The sequence below is a fragment of the Oncorhynchus gorbuscha genome, unplaced genomic scaffold, assembly GCF_021184085.1.
Source record: "Oncorhynchus gorbuscha isolate QuinsamMale2020 ecotype Even-year unplaced genomic scaffold, OgorEven_v1.0 Un_scaffold_999, whole genome shotgun sequence".
NCBI lineage: Eukaryota > Metazoa > Chordata > Actinopteri > Salmoniformes > Salmonidae > Oncorhynchus > Oncorhynchus gorbuscha.
The window spans coordinates 175,607-198,125 of record NW_025745916.1 but is presented as its reverse complement, the minus strand read 5'-3'; the positions used below and the strand labels follow the sequence as shown (position 1 = coordinate 198,125).

Sequence of the window (22,519 nt, the reverse complement as noted above, 5' to 3'; positions counted from 1 at the left end):
GCTGAGCGCTAACTCTCAGGGAGCAGGACCTCTGCCTGTCAAAACTCTACTCTCTCTACTCCAACAGATGGGATCAACCAAGTAACAAGAAGATGGAGAGGAAGAGAAAGTTTGACTTAGAGTTTGGGCGACAATTAGGTTGCAGTATAAGGGGGGGGATGTAGGAAAGTAGATAAACATTTTTTGCCTGATGAAGTAGATTCATTAAATATATTAAAACAAACAACAAGAACAAATAAAATATTCCATTTGAAATACATTTGAATGGGTATTACTATTTCACGTTTTTCTGTGTATTTCTGAAAGTTTATTTTACTGCTCGAACTCAAAGGTTTGATGTTGTTTTTCTGTGTATTTCTGAAAGTTTATTTTACTGCTCGAACTCAAAGGTTTGTTGTTGTTTTTCTGTGCTGGAATCCGTAATGGTGAAACTGTCCGTTTGAGACATTACAACAACAAAGACGTTAATGCAAAACAACCAACAGTGTTTTTCCCCATCAGACATTTCACGCTCGATAGAAGAGCACAATATGTAGTGTGATTTAATTTACCTTGATGCACAACACACCTCAGCATGGCAACACAAACAATAACAACGGTGTTGAGGCGGCCTGTGGGGGCCTGTGGCGGTCTGTGGGGGCCTGTGGGGGACTGTGGGGGCCTGTGGAGGCCTGTGGGGGCCTGTGGGGGCCTGTGAGGGCCTGTGGGGGCCTGTGGCGGCCTGTGGGGGCCTGTGGGGGTCTGTGGGGGCCTGTGGCGTTCTGTGGGGCCTGTGGGGGCCTGTGAGGGCCTGTGGCGGTCTGTGGGGGCCTGTGGCGGCCTGTAGCGGCCTGTGGCGCTGTTTCCCACTACTGGGGATACCAGTTTTAAAGGTCACGCTGAACAGAACCTGAGTCATAACATGTTGGAAAGGAGCTCAACAAGCAACACACTAAAATGAACCCAAACCTTCTGGCTTTCATTACCAGTATAATACCTAACGCTGTCTGGGAGATGCAGTGGTACACTTGGGTTCTCTGGCCTTGAACACCATGATAAATACTTAACGAGGTTAGAGAAGACTCTGAAATGGGTCCCAAATGGCACCCTATCCTCTATATAGTGCACTACATTTGACCAGGGCCCATAGGGAACTATATAGGGAATAGGGTGCCGTTTTGTAAATTTTAAAAAATCCTAAAAACAGAATGATATACTCTTATGTTTAACCAATATCAGTTATTATACATTTGATATTGTAGATATGTAGTGGTGTAATAATGCTATGTCTTTAACTGGTTCATTATTAGTTTGATATGTAATGTAAGTGCCTTCATGTGTTTGGACCCCAGGAAGAGTGACCATATTTACACAGTCAAGAGGGAACTCTTAAAACACCCTGAACTGACTGGCAAACACTCACTGCAACAAGGCTGTAGACGCTACAATAAATATAACTTCCTGCATGTTAAATGCTTTCTTCTGATTGTCAGAATGTTCACTATTGTGGTAGAAACTCAAATTCAGTACACAACGTCTCACGACAGAACTCTGTTCTCCTCAGAATCATCTTTAAACCATTAAACACAAGATATTTACAACAATTCATATCCATGACAACATCTTGTACTCAAACAATCAGCGACTGTCTGAACACTGACTTATAACACTGCTATATTCTCACTGCTATATTCTCACTGCTATATTCTCACTGCTATATTCTCACTGCTATATTCTCACTGCTATACTCTCACTGCTATATTCTCACTGCTATATTCTCACTGCTATACTCTCACTGCTATATTCTCACTGCTATATTCTCACTGCTATATTCTCACTCCTATATTCTCACTGCTATATTCTCACTGCTATATTCTCACTGCTATATTCTCACTGCTATATTCTCACTGCTATATTCTCACTGCTATATTCTCACTGCTATATTCTCACTGCTATATTCTCACTGCTATATTCTCACTGCTATATTCTCATTGCTATATATATATATAACACTTCTACAGCCTTTGATAGACGCACATTGATTAATATATTAGATTGATGGTATTGTATCACCCCTTGGGACCGAGGCACTGGACGAACACCTGATTTAAACTGACACTAGAGTTATTTGTGAGGATGCATTAGAAACCATAATTGTATAGTTCACACTAAAAGTAAAGTCATTGGTCCCAAATGGCACCTAATTTCCCTAAATAGTGGACTGCTTTTAACCAGGGCCCATAGAGCTCTGGTCAAAAGTAGTGCACTATGTAGGAATAGGGTGCCATGTGGGAGGCAGTTATTCTATCCTCCCTGTTTCCTGTGCTGACTCAGGTCTGATTCCCCACGAGACTCTCAGGACTACTACAGTATACTACACCTGGGTTCAAATTGGTTTTCTTTCAAATATTTTGGAGCCCTGAGGACTCCACACAGCAGCACACTCAGTATGTAAGTCACACACACACACACACACACACACACACACACACACACACACACACACACACACACACACACACACACACACACACACACACACACACACACACACACACACACACACACACACACACACACACACACACACACACACACACACACACACACACACACACACACACACACACACACACGGTGCTGTGGGGCAGTGTAGCAGAGGCCATGCAGGTCATTCCCCCACACCAAACTGAGAGGTCCCTGTACACCTGAGACGCAGAGAGGAGCTCTGTTAACATTACAAACATGGTCAGTCAACAAGACTAGGTTTACACTCCGTGACTGGCAGTGTTAAATACACACAAACTGCAACTTCCTGGCCAACAAAAACTCTGAGGTGTACCTCTACTATCTTATTGACTTGGCCCTCGGTACCCCCACATGAAACAGCAGCAGTCATAGCAGATCTGTATACAGTGGACTCCTTTAGACTGGAGAGCAGGGCTGTGTGTGTGTGTGCGTGTGCATGTGCGTGTGTGTGTGTGTTTGCATGGGCACACAGTCAGCTCTGGCCTCAGCACATCCCAGAATTCCTGCAACTGCCAAACAGGAAGTCTCTGTCCTGCCAAGCATCCATCACCTGTCAACTAGTCCTCTGACTGGACGACTGGACAGTCACTAATTATTATATTAAACTTAACTGAGTATGATATTGAAGCAGATCAGATTGTCTAAAAATCTACAAAACAACATGTATAATAATTGGTTATTGAAGTATATAAGTATATGATTCTGTTTTTAGGAGAAAAAATATATAATTACAAAATAGAGTTTGCCGTGTCATTAATTGTTACATGTTACAATATGTTTGTCCATCAAAAGTTGTTTTAAGTTAGTGTCTGTAAGCAGCCTAATGGCCTGTTAGAATTAGTATGTGTACAGCCATTAATGTTGTGAGGAGCTTGGTGACTGATGTCATGGGTATTAGAGTTCTGTTTGGATTGTAGAGAAGTCAGTGAAGTGGAACTGAACCTCTTTCCTTACAGGAAGAGCTTTGATCAGAGTTCAGCCTTATTGGCTCCTCTAGATGTTGTGTCGTGTTTGATTTCCCCTGTCCTCTGGCAGCTGACACACTGCTGTCATCACACTGTGTGTGTGTGTGTGTGTGTGTGTGTGTGTGTGTGTGTGTGTGTGTGTGTGTGTGTGTGTGTGTGTGTGCGTGCGTGCGTGCGTGCGTGCGTGCGTGCGTGCGTGCGTGCGTGCGTGCGTGCGTGCGTGCGTGTGTGTGTGTGTGGACCATATTCAGGTTCAGCTGTCATGCAGGTGAAAGAGGACCCAAAAGCGACTTAACAGAAACAGAGTTTATTTAAGTCCAAAACGGAATAACAGAAATCCTCTAGACTTGTAGAGGGGAAACAACTGGAGAAGCGGCCACAGACTGCAGGTCGCTTCGGGTAGGCGCAGGCCGTAGTCGACAGAGACACCTGCTCACACGCAGCATCTGATGAAGGCAAAAACACGACAGGACAGGGCGATACACAATCACGGCAAAAACACGACAGGACAGGGCGAAACGCAATCACAGCATGGTGAATACAATACAAGGAACCGACGGGACAGGAACGGATCACAAAGGAATAAATAGGGACTCTAATCAGGGGAAAGGATCGGGAACAGGTGTGGGAAGACTAAATGATGATTAGGGGAATAGGAACAGCTGGGAGCAGGAACGGAACGATAGAGAGAAGAGAGAGCGAGAGAGTGAGAGAGGGAGGGGGGAGAGAGAGGGATAGAAGGAGGGAAAGAACCAAATAAGACCAGCAGAGGGAAACGAATAGCATGGGGAGCACAGGGACAAGACATGATAATAAATGACAAACATGACAGTACCCCCCACTCACCGAGCGCCTCCTGGCGCACTCGAGGAGGAATCCTGGCGGCAACGGAGGAAATCATCGATGAGTGAACGGTCCAGCACGTCCCGAGACGGAACCCAACTCCTCTCCTCAGGACCGTAACCCTCCCAATCCACTAGGTATTGGTGACCCCGTCCCCGAGAACGCATGTCCATGATCTTATGTACCTTGTAAATAGGTGCGCTCTCGACAAGGACGGGAGGGGGAGGGAAGACGAACGGGGTGCGAAGAAAGGGCTTAACACAGGAGACATGGAAGACAGGATGGACGCGACGAAGATGTCGCGGAAGAAGCAGTCGCACAGCGACAGGATTGACGACCTGGGAGACACGGAACGGACCAATGAACCGCGGAGTCAACTTACGAGAAGCTGTCGTAAGAGGAAGGTTGCGAGTGGAAAGCCACACTCTCTGGCCGCAACAATACCTTGGACTCTTAATCCTGCGTTTATTGGCGGCTCTCACCGTCTGTGCCCTGTAACGGCAAAGTGCAGACCTCACCCTCCTCCAGGTGCGCTCACAACGTTGGACAAACGCTTGAGCGGAGGAACGCTGGACTCGGCAAGCTGGGATGAGAACAGAGGAGGCTGGTAACCCAGACTACTCTGAAACGGAGATAACCCGGTAGCAGACGAAGGAAGCGAATTGTGAGCGTATTCTGCCCAGGGGAGCTGTTCTGCCCAAGACGCAGGGTTTCTGAAAGAAAGGCTGCGTAGTATGCGACCAATCGTCTGATTGGCCCTCTCTGCTTGACCGTTAGACTGGGGATGAAACCCGGAAGAGAGACTGACGGACGCACCAATCAAACGACAGAACTCCCTCCAAAACTGTGACGTGAATTGCGGGCCTCTGTCTGAAACGGCGTCTAACGGGAGGCCATGAATTCTGAATACATTCTCAATAATGATTTGTGCCGTCTCCTTAGCGGAAGGAAGTTTAGCGAGGGGAATGAAATGTGCCGCCTTAGAGAACCTATCGACAACCGTCAGAATCACAGTCTTCCCCGCAGACAAAGGCAGACCGGTAATGAAGTCTAAGGCAATGTGAGACCATGGTCGAGAAGGAATGGGGAGCGGTCTGAGACGACCGGCAGGAGGAGAGTTACCCGACTTAGTCTGCGCGCAGTCCGAACAAGCAGCCACGAAACGGCGCGTGTCACGCTCCTGAGTCGGCCACCAAAAGCGCTGGCGAATAGACGCAAGAGTGCCTCGAACACCGGGATGACCAGCTAACTTGGCAGAGTGAGCCCACTGAAGAACAGCCAGACGAGTGGAAACAGGGACGAAAAGGAGGTTACTAGGACAAGCGCGCGACGCAGTGTGCGTGAGTGCTTGCTTAACCTGTCTTTCAATTCCCCAGACTGTTAACCCGACAACACGCCCATAAGGAAGAATCCCCTCGGGATCAGTAGAAGCCACAGAAGAACTAAACAGACGGGATAAGGCATCAGGCTTGGTGTTCTTGCTACCCGGACGGTAAGAAATCACAAACTCGAAACGAGCGAAAACAACGCCCAACGAGCTTGACGGGCATTAAGTCGTTTGGCAGAACGGATGTACTCAAGGTTCTTATGGTCTGTCCAAACGACAAAAGGAACGGTCGCCCCCTCCAACCACTGTCGCCATTCGCCTAGGGCTAAGCGGATGGCGAGCAGTTCACGGTTACCCACATCATAGTTGCGCTCAGATGGCGACAGGCGATGAGAAAAATAAGCGCAAGGATGAACCTTATCGTCAGACTGGAAGCGCTGGGATAGGATGGCTCCCACGCCTACCTCTGAAGCGTCAACCTCGACAATGAATTGTCTAGTGACGTCAGGAGTAACGAGGATAGGAGCGGACGTAAAACGTTCTTTTAGAAGATCAAAAGCTCCCTGGGCGGAACCGGACCACTTAAAACACGTCTTGACAGAAGTAAGAGCTGTGAGAGGGGCAGCAACTTGACCGAAATTACGAATGAAACGCCGATAGAAATTAGCGAAACCTAAAAAGCGCTGCAACTCGACACGTGACCTTGGAACGGGCCAATCACTGACAGCTTGGACCTTAGCGGAATCCATCTGAATGCCTTCAGCGGAAATAACGGAACCGAGAAAAGTAACGGAGGAGACATGAAAAGAGCACTTCTCAGCCTTTACGTAGAGACAATTCTCTAAAAGGCGCTGTAGAACACGTCGAACGTGCTGAACATGAATCTCGAGTGACGGAGAAAAAATCAGGATATCGTCAAGATAGACAAAAACAAAAATGTTCAGCATGTCTCTCAGAACATCATTAACTAATGCCTGAAAAACAGCTGGCGCATTGGCGAGACCGAACGGCAGAACCCGGTACTCAAAATGCCCTAACGGAGTGTTAAACGCCGTTTTCCACTCGTCCCCCTCTCTGATGCGCACGAGATGGTAAGCGTTACGAAGGTCCAACTTAGTAAAGCACCTGGCTCCCTGCAGAATCTCGAAGGCTGATGACATAAGGGGAAGCGGATAACGATTCTTAACCGTTATGTCATTCAGCCCTCGATAATCCACGCAGGGGCGCAGAGTACCGTCCTTCTTTTTAACAAAAAGAACCCCGCCCCGGCCGGAGAAGAAGAAGGCACTATGGTACCGGCGCCAAGAGACACAGACAAATAATCCTCGAGAGCCTTACGTTCGGGAGCCGACAGAGAGTATAGTCTACCTCGAGGAGGAGTGGTCCCCGGAAGGAGATCAATACTACAATCATACGACCGGTGAGGAGGAAGGGAGTTGGCTCGGGACCGACTGAAGACCGTGCGCAGATCATGATATTCCTCCGGCACTCCTGTCAAATCGCCAGGTTCCTCCTGAGAAGTAGGGACAGAAGAAACGGGAGGGATGGCAGACATTAAACACTTCACATGACAAGAAACGTTCCAGGATAGGATAGAATTACTAGACCAATTAATAGAAGGATTATGACATACAAGCCAGGGATGACCCAAAACAACAGGTGTAAACGGTGAACGGAAAATCAAAAAGAAATAGTCTCACTGTGGTTACCAGATACTGTGAGAGTTAAAGGTAGTGTCTCAAATTTGATACTGGGAAGATGACTACCATCTAAGGCAAACATGGGCGTAGGCCTGTCTAACGGTCTGAAAGGAATGTTATGTTTCCGAGCCCATGCTTCGTCCATGAAACAACCCTCAGCCCCAGAGTCAATCAAAGCACTGCATGTAGCACCCGAACCGGTCCAGCGTAGATGGACCGACATAGTAGTACAAGATCTAGATGAAGGGACCTGAGTAGTAGCGCTCACCAGTAGCCCTCCGCTTACTGATGGGCTCTGGCCTCTTACTGGACATGAATTAACAAAATGTCCAGCAACTCCGCAATAGAGGCACAGGCGGTTGGTGATCCTCCATTCCCTCTCCTTATTCGAGATGCGAATCCCTCCCAGCTGCATGGGCTCAGTCTCAAAGCCAGAGGAGGGAGATGGTTGCGATGCGGAGCAGGGAAACACCGTTGATGCGAGCTCTCTTCCACGAGCCCGGTGACGAAGATCTACCCGTCGTTCTATGCGGATGGCGAGAGCAATCAAAGAATCCACATCTGATGGAACCTCCCGGGAGAGAATCTCATCCTTAACCACTGCGTGGAGTCCCTCCAGAAAACGAGCGAGCAGCGCCGGCTCGTTCCACTCACTAGAGGCAGCAAGAGTGCGAAACTCAATAGAATAATCCGTTATGGACCGTTCACCTTGGCATAAGGAAGCCAGGGCCCTAGAAGCCTCCCTACCAAAAACTGAACGGTCAAAAACCCGAATCATCTCCTCTTTAAAGTTCTGGAATTTGTTAGAGCAATCAGCCCTTGCCTCCCAGATAGCTGTGCCCCATTCTCGAGCCCGGCCAGTAAGGAGTGAAATGACGTAAGCAACCCGAGCTCTCTCTCTAGAGTATGTGTTGGGTTGGAGAGAGAACACAATCTCACACTGCGTGAGAAAGGAGCGACACTCAGTGGGCTGCCCGGAGTAGCAAGGTGGGTTATTAACCCTAGGTTCTGGAGGCTCGGCAGGCCAGGAAGTAACAGGTGGCACGAGACGTAGACTCTGGAACTGTCCAGAGAGGTCGGAAACCTGAGCGGCCAGGTTCTCCACGGCATGGCGAGCAGCAGACAATTCCTGCTCGTGTCTGCCGAGCATGGCTCCTTGGATCCTGACGGCAGTGTAACGAGCGTCTGTAGTCGCTGGGTCCATTCCTTGGTCGGTTCCTTCTGTCATGCAGGTGAAAGAGGACCCAAAAGCGACTTAACAGAAACAGAGTTTATTTAAGTCCAAAACGGAATAACAGAAATCCTCTAGACTTGTAGAGGGGAAACAACTGGAGAAGCGGCCACAGACTGCAGGTCGCTCGGGTAGGCGCAGGCCGTAGTCGACAGAGACACCTGCTCACACGCAGCATCTGATGAAGGCAAAAAACACGACAGGACAGGGCGATACACAATCACGGCAAAAACACGACAGGACAGGGCGAAACGCAATCACAGCATGGTGAATACAATACAAGGAACCGACGGGACAGGAACGGATCACAAAGGAATAAATAGGGACTCTAATCAGGGGAAAGGATCGGGAACAGGTGTGGGAAGACTAAATGATGATTAGGGGAATAGGAACAGCTGGGAGCAGGAACGGAACGATAGAGAGAAGAGAGAGCGAGAGAGTGAGAGAGGGAGGGGGAGAGAGAGGGATAGAAGGAGGGAAAGAACCAAATAAGACCAGCAGAGGGAAACGAATAGCATGGGGAGCACAGGGACAAGACATGATAATAAATGACAAACATGACATCAGCTCTCTGGGTGTAATAGTAATCCGTTCACTCTCCGGTCCCAGTGGCCTCGTTACAACACACACACATTCTCCGTTACAACACACACACATTCTTCGTTACAACACACACACATTCTCCGTTACAACACACACACATTCTTCGTTAGAAGGACACACACACATTCTTCGTTAGAAGGACCCACACACATTCTTCGTTAGAAGGACACACACACGTTCTTCGTTAGAAGGACACACACACGTTCTTCGTTAGAAGGACACACACACGTTCCATAATTGGCTTCTTGTTTTTGTGGCGCTGGCACTTTGGAGCGTTGATTTCTGTCAGAGAGATCATTTAGAGATGAGGGAGGAGGAGAAAAACACCCGGTTGTTGAAAAATCCTCACTGATCGCTGAAAAGGGCATCGATATACAGACCGGACTCCACCTATCTCAGTTTCTGATGGCGCCGGAGGGTAGGCCTGCCGGCTTATCGGCCCTCACCAACCATTCTATTTTTTATTTTTTTTTCGCATTGCTCGTAACTAGTTTTGTACATAATTGATGGGAAATGATGTAAATATATCACTAGCCACTTTAAACAATGCTACCTTATATAATGTATAATAATTATTCATCTCATATGCATATGTATATACTGTACTCTACATAATCGACTGCATCCTTATGTAATACATGTATCACTAGCCATTCTAACTATGCCACTTTATTTACTTTGTCTACACACTCATCTCATATGTATATACTGTACTCGATACCATCTACTGTATGCTGCTCTGTACCATCACTCATTCATATATCCTTATGTACATGTTCCTTATCCCCTTACACTGTGTATAAGACAGTAGTTTTGGAATTGTTAGTTAGATTACTTGTTGGTTATCACTGCATTGTCGGAACTAGAAGCACAAGCATTTCGCTACACTCGCATTAACATCTGCTAACCATGTGTATGTGACAAATAAAATTTGATTTGATTTGATTTGATTTACGACCGAAAAGAGCTTCTTGACATCAGAACTGGGATTTCTCACCTCAAACTGGACAAATAGTTTGTCTTCAATCAGTCAAAAGCGAGGGATAAACTGTTGACACCCGACCAGGCCCCAATCCCCGTGATTCACTGAAGAAGGAAACGTCGATACCGAGACAAAAGTTCAGGGTGCTTTGTGAGGACCAGGCGACGAGTGGCTAGTCTGCCTTTGCCCTCAGTTCTGCTAGCTAACGTTCCATCGCTAGAAATTAAATAGAACGAACTGAAAGCACGTATATACTACCAACGGGACATTAAAAACTGCAATATGTTTTGCTTCACCAAGTTGTGGATGAACGACGACATTAAGAACATAGAGCTGGTGGGTTATACACTCTATTGGTAAGACAGAACATAGAGCTGGTGGGTTATACACTCTATTGGTAAGACAGAACATAGAGCTGGTGGGTTATACACTCTATTGGTAAGACAGAACATAGAGCTGGTGGGTTATACACTCTATTGGTAAGACAGAACATAGAGCTGGTCGGTTATACACTCTATTGGTAAGACAGAACATAGAGCTGGTCGGTTATACACTCTATTGGTAAGACAGAACATAGAGCTGGTGGGTTATACACTCTATTGGTAAGACAGAACATAGAGCTGGTGGGTTATACACAGTGATACAGTCATAAAATACTCTGGTGTGCTCCCATGGTGATTTAATCAGACGTTCTGATCTCAGTTGGATCTTCGTCAGGTCATGATCGAAACTTTGTCTTTATTGTGCATCTGTTTAAATTACCGTAGGAACCAGAGTTGAAGACATTCCTTTCGTCTTTGAGACGTTCTTCTGTCCTGCACCTGATAAATTGTATGTGCATATTTTTCTATTTTTCCAAGTGATATGGTAAGCCACATCTCAAACTCACTCCACAGAGGGCCAGGTGTCGGGGGGGGGGGTTCGCTCCTCCCTTGTACTTAATTGATGAATTAAGGTCACTGAGTAGTTAGGAACTCCCCTCACATGGTTGTCTAGGTCTTAATTGAAAGGGGAAACCAAATTCACTAGGAGTGAGTTTGACACCCCTGCAGTAAGCCATTTGGCTGACCATCAAAGGTAAACTGACCAAGGTGCACAATAACATCAAGGAAACATGCAACGAACTAGGCAGATCGCTTAAGAGTAACTTCAAAATTGGACATCTATCCACGTGATATTGAGGACCACTTGAAATGCCTTCCGAACTGGCCACTAGGGGCAACATTGAGCACTATTACCATCAAGTAGGCTTGTGTTTTGCTAGGGCGTCGTGGAGAGGGGTGGCGGATGGATGTAAACCCATTACTTTTTAGTCATTCATAAAAAATATGATTTTAAACCTATCCCAAACCTTAACCCGTACCTTAACCATTTGGAAATGAGTGCCTAAACTTTATGTTTGAACCCTATCCCAAACCTGAACCCCTAACATTCTAAATTTGACATTTAGAGCAACTTAGAAATTTGAAGTTTGGAGAAACGTGGATAAACGTCTAATTTTGCAGTGAGACTGTGAGAGCTTGTTGCTCCAAATGCAGTCTTCTCACCTTGGGCAGAACACACTCTCTATCTCCCTCGTCCTGTCTCCCTCTCACGCTGCCTCACTCCCGCAGCCATACATACCTACATCTATCCACTATGAAGTATCTCTCTCCCAGCCATACATACCTACATCTATCCCCTATGAAGTATCTCTCTCCCAGCCATACATACCTACATCTATCCCCTATGAAGTATCTCTCTCCCAGCCATACATACCTACATCTATCCCCTATGAAGTATCTCTCTCCCAGCCATACATACCTACATCTATCCCCTATGAAGTATCTCTCTCCCAGCCATATATACCTACATCTATCCACTATGAAGTATCTCTCTCCCAGCCATACATACCTACATCTATCCACTATGAAGTATCTCTCTCTCCCAGCCATACATACCTACATCTATCCCCTATGAAGTATCTCTCTCCCAGCCATACATACCTACATCTATCCCCTATGAAGTATCTCTCTCCCAGCCATACATACCTACATCTATCCCCTATGAAGTATCTCTCTCCCAGCCATACATACCTCATCTATCCCTATGAAGTATCTCTCTCCCAGCCATACATACCTACATCTATCCCCTATGAAGTATCTCTCTCCCAGCCATACATACCTACATCTATCCCCTATGAAGTATCTCTCTCCCAGCCATACATACCTACATCTATCCCCTATGAAGTATCTCTCTCCCAGCCATACATACCTACATCTATCCCCTATGAAGTATCTCTCTCCCAGCCATACATACCTACATCTATCCCCTATGAAGTATCTATCCCCTATGAAGTATCTCTCTCCCAGCCATACATACCTACATCTATCCCCTATGAAGTATCTCTCTCCCAGCCATACATACCTACATCTATCCCCTATGAAGTATCTCTCTCCCAGCCATACATACCTACATCTATCCCCTATGAAGTATCTCTCATACATACCTACATCTATCCCCTATAGTATCTCTCTCCCAGCCATACATACCTACATCTATCCACTATGAAGTATCTCTCTCCCAGCCATACATACCTACATCTATCCCCTATGAAGTATCTCTCTCCCAGCCATACATACCTACATCTATCCACTATGAAGTATCTCTCTCCCAGCCATACATACCTACATCTATCCCCTATGAAGTATCTCTCTCCCAGCCATATATACCTACATCTATCCACTATGAAGTATCTCTCTCCCAGCCATACATACCTACATCTATCCACTATGAAGTATCTCTCTCTCCCAGCCATACATACCTACATCTATCCCCTATGAAGTATCTCTCTCCCAGCCATACATACCTACATCTATCCCCTATGAAGTATCTCTCTCCCAGCCATACATACCTACATCTATCCCCTATGAAGTATCTCTCTCCCAGCCATACATACCTACATCTATCCACTATGAAGTATCTCTCTCCCAGCCATACATACCTACATCTATCCCCTATGAAGTATCTCTCTCCCAGCCATATATACCTACATCTATCCACTATGAAGTATCTCTCTCCCAGCCATACATACCTACATCTATCCACTATGAAGTATCTCTCTCTCCCAGCCATACATACCTACATCTATCCCTATGAAGTATCTCTCTCCCAGCCATACATACCTACATCTATCCCCTATGAAGTATCTCTCTCCCAGCCATACATACCTACATCTATCCCCAGTATCTCTCTCCCAGCCATACATACCTACATCTATCCCCTATGAAGTATCTCTCTCCCAGCCATACATACCTACATCTATCCCCTATGAAGTATCTCTCCCAGCCATACATACCTACATCTATCCCCTATGAAGTATCTCTCTCCCAGCCATACATACCTACATCTATCCCCTATGAAGTATCTCTCTCCCAGCCATACATACCTACATCTATCCCCTATGAAGTATCTCTCTCCCAGCCATACATACCTACATCTATCCCCTATGAAGTATCTCTCTCCCAGCCATACATACCTACATCTATCCCCTATGAAGTATCTCTCTCCCAGCCATACATACCTACATCTATCCACTATGAAGTATCTCTCTCCCAGCCATACATACCTACATCTATCCCCTATGAAGTATCTCTCTCCCAGCCATACATACCTACATCTATCCCATCTCTCTCCCAGCCATACATACCTACATCTATCCCCTATGAAGTATCTCTCTCCCAGCCATACATACCTACATCTATCCCCTATGAAGTATCTCTCTCCCAGCCATACATACCTACATCTATCCCCTATGAAGTATCTCTCTCCCAGCCATACATACCTACATCTATCCCCTATGAAGTATCTCTCTCCCAGTCATACATACCTACATCTATCCCCTATGAAGTATCTCTCTCCCAGCCATACATACCTACATCTATCCACTATGAAGTATCTCTCTCCCAGCCATACATACCTACATCTATCCCCTATGAAGTATCTCTCTCCCAGCCATACATACCTACATCTATCCACTATGAAGTATCTCTCTCCCAGCCATACATACCTACATCTATCCACTATGAAGTATCTCTCTCCCAGCCATACATACCTACATCTATCCCCTATGAAGTATCTCTCTCCCAGCCATACATACCTACATCTATCCCCTATGAAGTATCTCTCTCCCAGCCATACATACCTACATCTATCCCCTATGAAGTATCTCTCTCCTGCTGCCACTGGTTAAGCCATTATCAAACCAGCATGATTCATAATTCATGGGATATGGAGGGCAAACTCAGACCCTAGATAAATCTGAACATTCCTGACACAAAGCTATAGCGTATCCTTTATCAGGGCAATCTCTGAGCACTCGTATTTTACCTCTCGTTGTGAAGGATTCATGGCTCGACCAAACTGGGGGATGTATCTTTCTTTCTCTCTCTCAGACAGGAGAAAGGCACAATCTGCGATTCAAACAACAACAGCTATATATACTGTTATTTAAAAGTCAAACGATGTATGTACCAGTCCCACATTGCCCATATAAGGTAAAACCAGAAGGACCTAAATATATGATGTTTAACTGTTAAGAGTCCTGAAGCACTCTTTGGTTATTGAGGCAGTGAATGTTTTCCTAACACAGAAAGATTGACTAAATATTAGTTAAGGCTAACTAAATTAAATGAAGTGACTCTTTAATCTGTCTTTCACTACACAGGACCGTTCCCAACATGGGACCATCTATCACTACCCTTTGAGAGGGGCAAAAAAGTGTGTGTTTGTGTGTGTGTGCGCATGTCGGTATGTGTGTGTGCGTGCCTGTGTGTGTGCACATGTGTGTGTGTGTGTGTGTGTGTGTGTGTGTGTGTGTGTGTGTGTGTGTGTGTGTGTGTGTGTGTGTGTGTGTGTGTGTGTGTGTGTGTGTGTGTGTGCGTGCGTGCGTGCGTGCGTGCGTGCGTGCGTGCGTGCGTGCGTGCGTGCGTGTGTGTGTGTGTGAAACTCAAGACCCCACAGCAGCCTTCACAAGAAGTTAGTTTAAGTTAAACATGTTGCAGGGTTGTTTACTGTTCACTCTATGGGAACATAATCACGAGGCCCGGTGTCTCCGGGATAACAAGGTCCAGCTGAAGGCTGAAGAGGGGAGAGGAGGGAAACACAAGCCGGTCTGTGTCTGTCTGCCACTTCATTTCCTGTCTGGTTGAGAGAGCTGAGAGCCTGTTTCCTGGGACAATTAAACCTCAACATGGCATCACCCCCCACCGAGGAGGAATTCAGTCAGTCGCAATGGAATCAACTGCACTTGTTCCTCCTACAGTTCCCCCTCCTCTCTTCTCAGCTGTGTCCCTAATGGCACCCTATTCCCTGGTCAAATGTAGTACACTATATAGGGGATAGGGTGTCATTAGGGACGTGACCTCAGTCTCTCCCCTCCTCCCTTCTTCTGGCCTTCCCAGAGCTGCTGGAATCTCAGCTGCAAGCAATTAATGTTGAGGACTCACTGAGTAACGGTTTCCACTTCGTGTCTTGATAGGTTCCAAATTGAAAAAGACATTCTGGAGAATGGACAATGTAAATCAGTGTAAAGGTTTTGTCAGATTCCAGTTGTTCAGAGGGAGGGTATAGCAGTTGTGGGGTTGTTCAGCGTTCAGGGCCAATGAAAGCACTGATTTTCACACCAAACAGGCATGTCTTCCCTAGTATAAAACCGTTTACCCCCCTGAGGAAGGATCGTTCTACAGAACAGTAGTAATGGAATGACAGAACTATCACCTGAAAGAGGTTTGCATCATTAACCGTCTCAACAATGAATCGGAGATGAAGAGAGACGACCACACAAATGTAGTGAGGGTTTATCACTTGTTTTCCAGAACATTCTGTCACATTATACGCCATTTATTTTCCTCATATCAGCCAAACGCAAGGCCTTCCTTACCAGGACCTTTTGTGGACCGTTGAAGTTTAGGAATACGCTTTGCGGACGCATTTTCAATGTCTTGAACTCCAAGATAATGACGTTAAAGTCATCCAGCATCTCTGCTGCTGCCAGTTCTCTTCCACCACACTTTGACCTCAGGAAGAAAGGTGAAACATTTTGACGTCTGGAAGAAAAGTGAAAAAAGGTGGGATTATACTGATGTTGCCATTGGGGAAGTTATGTCACAGTCCTGGAAGCAAAATGACTGGACAGCAGTAAGGCTGAATCCCAAATGGCACCCTACTCCCCATACAGTGCACTGCTTTTGTCCAGAGCCCTATGAGCCCTGGTCAAATGTATTATTGCACTAGGGAATAGGGTGCAATTTGGGACTCAACCTAAGTGAATGGTGAACCACTGTGGCCTGTCTCTATCAATTAGCCCTCCGTCACCAGGCCTTGCAGGGCGTGTTGCTTTGCCTTTGTTTTCACGTCCAGCTGTGGGTAATTACTGGCCCAGCCAGCCAGCCTGAGGAGACCAAGCCAGATGGCTGACAGGCAGGCAGGACTGAGTAAGAGCTGGGTAGGAGAGAGGGTGTAGTAGAGAGACAGGCAGGACTGAGTAAGAGCTGGGTAGGAGAGAGGGTGTAGTAGAGAGACAGACAGGACTGAGTAAGAGCTGGGTAGGAGAGAGGGTGTACCAGACAGACAGGACTGAATAAGAGCTGGGTTGGAGAGAGGGTGTACCAGACAGACAGGACTGAGTAAGAGCTGGGTAGGAGAGAGGGTGTACTAGACAGACAGGATTGAGTAAGAGCTGCGTAGGAGAGAGGGTGTACTAGACAGACAGACAGGACTGAGTAAGAGCTGCGTAGGAGAGAGGGTGTAGTAGACAGACAGACAGGACTGAATAAGAGCTGGGTTGGAGAGAGGGTGTACCAGACAGACAGGACTGAGTAAGAGCTGGGTAGGAGAGAGGGTGTACCAGACAGACATGACTGAGTAAGAGCTGGGTAGGAGAGAGGGTGTACTAGACAGACAGGCTTGAGTAAGAGCTGCGTAGGAGAGAGGGTGTACTAGACAGACAGACAGGACTGAGTAAGAGCTGCGTAGGAGAGAGGGTGTAGTAGAGAGACAGACAGGACTGAGTAAGAGCTGGGTAGGAGAGAGGGTGTACCAGACAGACAGGATTGAGTAAGAGCTGCGTAGGAGAGAGGGTGTACCAGACAGACAGGATTGAGTAAGAGCTGCGTAGGAGAGAGGGTGTACCAGACAGACAGGATTGAGTAAGAGCTGCGTAGGAGAGAGGGTGTACTAGACAGACAGGATTGAGTAAGAGCTGGGTAGAGGAGAGGGTGTAGAGGTACAGGGTAGAGGAGAGGGTGTAGAGGTACAGGGTAGAGGAGAGGGTGTAGTAGAGAGACAGACAGGACTGAGTAAGAGCTGGGTAGGAGAGAGGGTGTACTAGACAGACAGGATTGAGTAAGAGCTGCGTAGGAGAGAGGGTGTACCAGACAGACAGGATTGAGTAAGAGCTGCGTAGGAGAGAGGGTGTACTAGACAGACAGGATTGAGTAAGAGCTGGGTAGAGGAGAGGGTGTAGAGGTACAGGGTAGAGGAGAGGGTGTAGAGGTACAGGGTAGAGGAGAGGGTGTAGAGGTACAGAGTAGGGGAGAGGGTGTAGAGGTACAGGGTAGGGGAGAGGGTGTAGAGGTACAGGGTAATGGAGAGGGTGTAGAGGTACAGGGTAGAGGAGAGGGTGTAGAGGTACAGGGTGTAGAGGTACAGGGTAGAGGAGCGGGTGTAGAGGTACAGGGTAGGGGAGAGGGTGTAGAGGTACAAGGTAGAGGAGAGGGTGTAGAGGTACAGGGTAGAGGAGAGGGCGTAGAGGTACAGTGTAGAGGAGAGGGTGTAGAGGTACAGGGTGTAGAGGTACAGGGTAGAGGAGAGGGTGTAGAGGTACAGGGTAGGGGAGAGGGTGTAGAGGTACAGGGTAGAGGAGAGGGTGTAGAGGTACAGGGTAGAGGAGAGGGTGTAGAGGTACAGGGTGTAGAGGTACAGGGTAGAGGAGAGGGTGTAGAGGTACAGGGTCGAGGAGAGGGTGTAGAGGTACAGGGTGTAGAGGTACAGGGTAGAGGAGAGGGTGTAGAGGTACAGGGTGTAGAGGTACAGGGTAGAGGAGAGGGTGTAGAGGTACAGGGTAGAGGAGAGGGTGTAAAGGTACAGGGTAGAGGAGAGGGTGTAGAGGTACAGGGTAGAGGAGAGGGTGTAGAGGTACAGGGTGTAGAGGTACAGGGTAGAGGAGAGGGTGTAGAGGTACAGGGTAGAGGAGAGGGTGTAGAGGTACAGGGTAGAGGAGAGGGTGTAGAGGTACAGGGTAGAGGAGAGGGTGTAGAGGTACAGGGTAGAGGAGAGGGTGTAGAGGTACAGGGTAGAACACACCTACAGTACAGTACAAAAAAACACTTTCTAGTAGTGGTTGAACTTCGAGGGGACTTTCCCGCAGTATTCCTGTCTCAGTGAAAGAAAGCGTTGGTGTGTGAGAGAGAGAGAGAGAGAGAGAGAGAGAGAGAGAGAGAGAGAGAGAGAGAGAGAGAGAGAGAGAGAGAGAGAGAGAGAGAGAGACAGACAGACAGACAGACAGACAGACAGACAGACAGACAGACAGACAGACAGACAGACAGACAGACAGACAGACAGACAGACAGACAGACAGACAGACAGACAGACAGACAGAGAGAGAGTTGTTCTGTTCAACAGTGAAAGGTCAACAGACAGTGTTGGGAGGTTTGTGTTCCTCCTGGTGATGAGGGCAGACAGCCAACAGCTGCATGGTAACAGAGTGACAGGCAGAGGGGGTTGGACTGAGCCTGAGGCCCTCTCTACCACACAATAACCACATCACATCCCTGTCTGTCCCCACTGTCCTCTCTACCACACAATAACCACATCACATCCCTGTCTGTCCCTACTGTCCTCTCTACCACACAATAACCACATCACATCCCTGTCTGTCCCCACTGTCCTCTCTACCACACAATAACCACATCCCTGTCTGTCCCTACTGTCCTCTCTACCACACAATAACCACATCACATCCCTGTCTGTCCCTACTGTCCTCTCTACCACACAATAACCACATCACATCCCTGTCTGTCCCCACTGTCCTCTCTACCACACAGTAACCACATCACATCCCTGTCTGTCCCTACTGTCCTCTCTACCACACAATAACCACATCACATCCCTGTCTGTCCCTACTGTCCTCTCTACCACACAATAACCACATCCCTGTCTGTCCCTACTGTCCTCTCTACCACACAATAACCACATCCCTGTCTGTCCCTACTGTCCTCTCTACCACACAATAACCACATCACATGCCACATCCCTGTCTGTCCCTACTGTCCTCTCTACCACACAATAACCACATCACATCCCTGTCTGTCCCTACTGTCCTCTCTACCACACAATAACCACATCACACCCCTGTCTGTCCCTACTGTCCTCTCTACCACACAATAACCACATCACATCCCTGTCTGTCCCTACTGTCCTCTCTACCACACAATAACCACATCACATCCCTGTCTGTCCCTACTGTCCTCTCTACCACACAATAACCACATCACATCCCTGTCTGTCCCTACTGTCCTCTCTACCACACAATAACCACATCACATCCCTGTCTGTCCCTACTGTCCTCTCTACCACACAATAACCACATCACATCCCTGTCTGTCCCTACTGTCCTCTCTACCACACAATAACCACATCACATCCCTGTCTGTCCCTACTGTCCTCTCTACCACACAATAACCACATCACATCCCTGTCTGTCCCTACTGTCCTCTCTACCACACAATAACCACATCACATCCCTGTCTGTCCCTACTGTCCTCTCTACCACACAATAACCACATCACATCCCTGTCTGTCCCTACTGTCCTCTCTACCACACAATAACCACATCACATCCCTGTCTGTCCCTACTGTCCTCTCTACCACACAATAACCACATCACATCCCTGTCTGTCCCTACTGTCCTCTCTACCACACAATAACCACATCACATCCCTGTCTGTCCCTACTGTCCTCTCTACCACACAATAACCACATCACATCCCTGTCTGTCCCTGAGGTCCTCTCTACCACACAATAACCACATCACATCCCTGTCTGTCCCTACTGTCCTCTCTACCACACAATAACCAATCACATCCCTGTCTGTCCCTACTGTCCTCTCTCACACAATAACCCATCACATCCCTGTCTGTCCCTACTGTCCTCTCTACCACACAATAACCACATCACATCCCTGTCTGTCCCTACTGTCCTCTCTACCACACAATAACCACATCACATCCCTGTCTGTCCCTACTGTCCTCTCTACCACACAATAACCACATCACATCCCTGTCTGTCCCTACTGTCCTCTCTACCACACAATAACCACATCACATCCCTGTCTGTCCCTACTGTCCTCTCTACCACACAATAACCACATCACATCCCTGTCTGTCCCTACTGTCCTCTCTACCACACAATAACCACATCACATCCCTGTCTGTCCCTACTGTCCTCTCTACCACACAATAACCACATCACATCCCTGTCTGTCCCTACTGTCCTCTCTACCACACAATAACCACATCACATCCCTGTCTGTCCCTACTGTCCTCTCTACCACACAATAACCACATCACACCCCTGTCTGTCCCTACTGTCCTCTCTACCACACAATAACCACATCACATCCCTGTCTGTCCCTACTGTCCTCTCTACCACACAATAACCACATCACATCCCTGTCTGTCCCTACTGTCCTCTCTACCACACAATAACCACATCACATCCCTGTCTGTCCCTACTGTCCTCTCTACCACACAATAACCACATCACATCCCTGTCTGTCCCTACTGTCCTCTCTACCACACAATAACCACATCACATCCCTGTCTGTCCCTACTGTCCTCTCTACCACACAATAACCACATCACATCCCTGTCTGTCCCTACTGTCCTCTCTACCACACAATAACCACATCACATCCCTGTCTGTCCCTACTGTCCTCTCTACCACACAATAACCACATCACATCCCTGTCTGTCCCTACTGTCCTCTCTACCACACAATAACCACATCACATCCCTGTCTGTCCCTACTGTCCTCTCTACCACACAATAACCACATCACATCCCTGTCTGTCCCTACTGTCCTCTCTACCACACAATAACCACATCACATCCCTGTCTGTCCCTACTGTCCTCTCTACCACACAATAACCACATCACATCCCTGTCTGTCCCTACTGTCCTCTCTACCACACAATAACCACATCACATCCCTGTCTGTCCCTACTGTCCTCTCTACCACACAATAACCACATCACATCCCTGTCTGTCCCTACTGTCCTCTCTACCACACAATAACCACATCACATCCCTGTCTGTCCCTACTGTCCTCTCTACCACACAATAACCACATCACATCCCTGTCTGTCCCTACTGTCCTCTCTACCACACAATAACCACATCACATCCCTGTCTGTCCCTACTGTCCTCTCTACCACACAATAACCACATCACATCCCTGTCTGTCCCTACTGTCCTCTCTACCACACAATAACCACATCACATCCCTGTCTGTCCCTACTGTCCTCTCTACCACACAATAACCACATCACATCCCTGTCTGTCCCTACTGTCCTCTCTACCACACAATAACCACATCACATCCCTGTCTGTCCCTACTGTCCTCTCTACCACACAATAACCACATCACATCCCTGTCTGTCCCTACTGTCCTCTCTACCACACAATAACCACATCACATCCCTGTCTGTCCCTACTGTCCTCTCTACCACACAATAACCACATCACATCCCTGTCTGTCCCTACTGTCCTCTCTACCACACAATAACCACATCACACCCCTGTCTGTCCCTACTGTCCTCTCTACCACACAATAACCACATCACATCCCTGTCTGTCCCTACTGTCCTCTCTACCACACAATAACCACATCACATCCCTGTCTGTCCCCACTGTCCTCTCTACCACACAATAACCACATCACATCCCTGTCTGTCCCTACTGTCCTCTCTACCACACAATAACCACATCACATCCCTGTCTGTCCCTACTGTCCTCTCTACCACACAATAACCACATCACATCCCTGTCTGTCCCTACTGTCCTCTCTACCACACAATAACCACATCACATCCCTGTCTGTCCCTACTGTCCTCTCTACCACACAATAACCACATCACATCCCTGTCTGTCCCTCACATCCCTGTCTGTCCCTACTGTCTCTCTACCACACAATAACCACATCACATCCCTGTCTGTCCCTACTGTCCTCTCTACCACACAATAACCACATCACATCCCTGTCTGTCCCTACTGTCCTCTCTACCACACAATAACCACATCACATCCCTGTCTGTCCCTACTG

The 22,519-nt window shown here is 47.5% G+C and overlaps 1 protein-coding gene across 1 annotated transcript in view; it reads right to left on the bottom strand.

Moving 5' to 3' along the window:
* Positions 1 to 569: 569 nt before the first annotated feature.
* The window catches only part of LOC124020937 (early nodulin-12A-like), a 33,286-nt gene continuing 11,336 nt past the window's right edge, over positions 570 to 22,519 (bottom strand). Inside the window, exon 2 of the mRNA XM_046336248.1 lies at positions 570 to 848. Coding sequence (XP_046192204.1) covers positions 570 to 848 — 279 coding nt within the window. The remainder of the gene's footprint in view (positions 849 to 22,519) is intronic.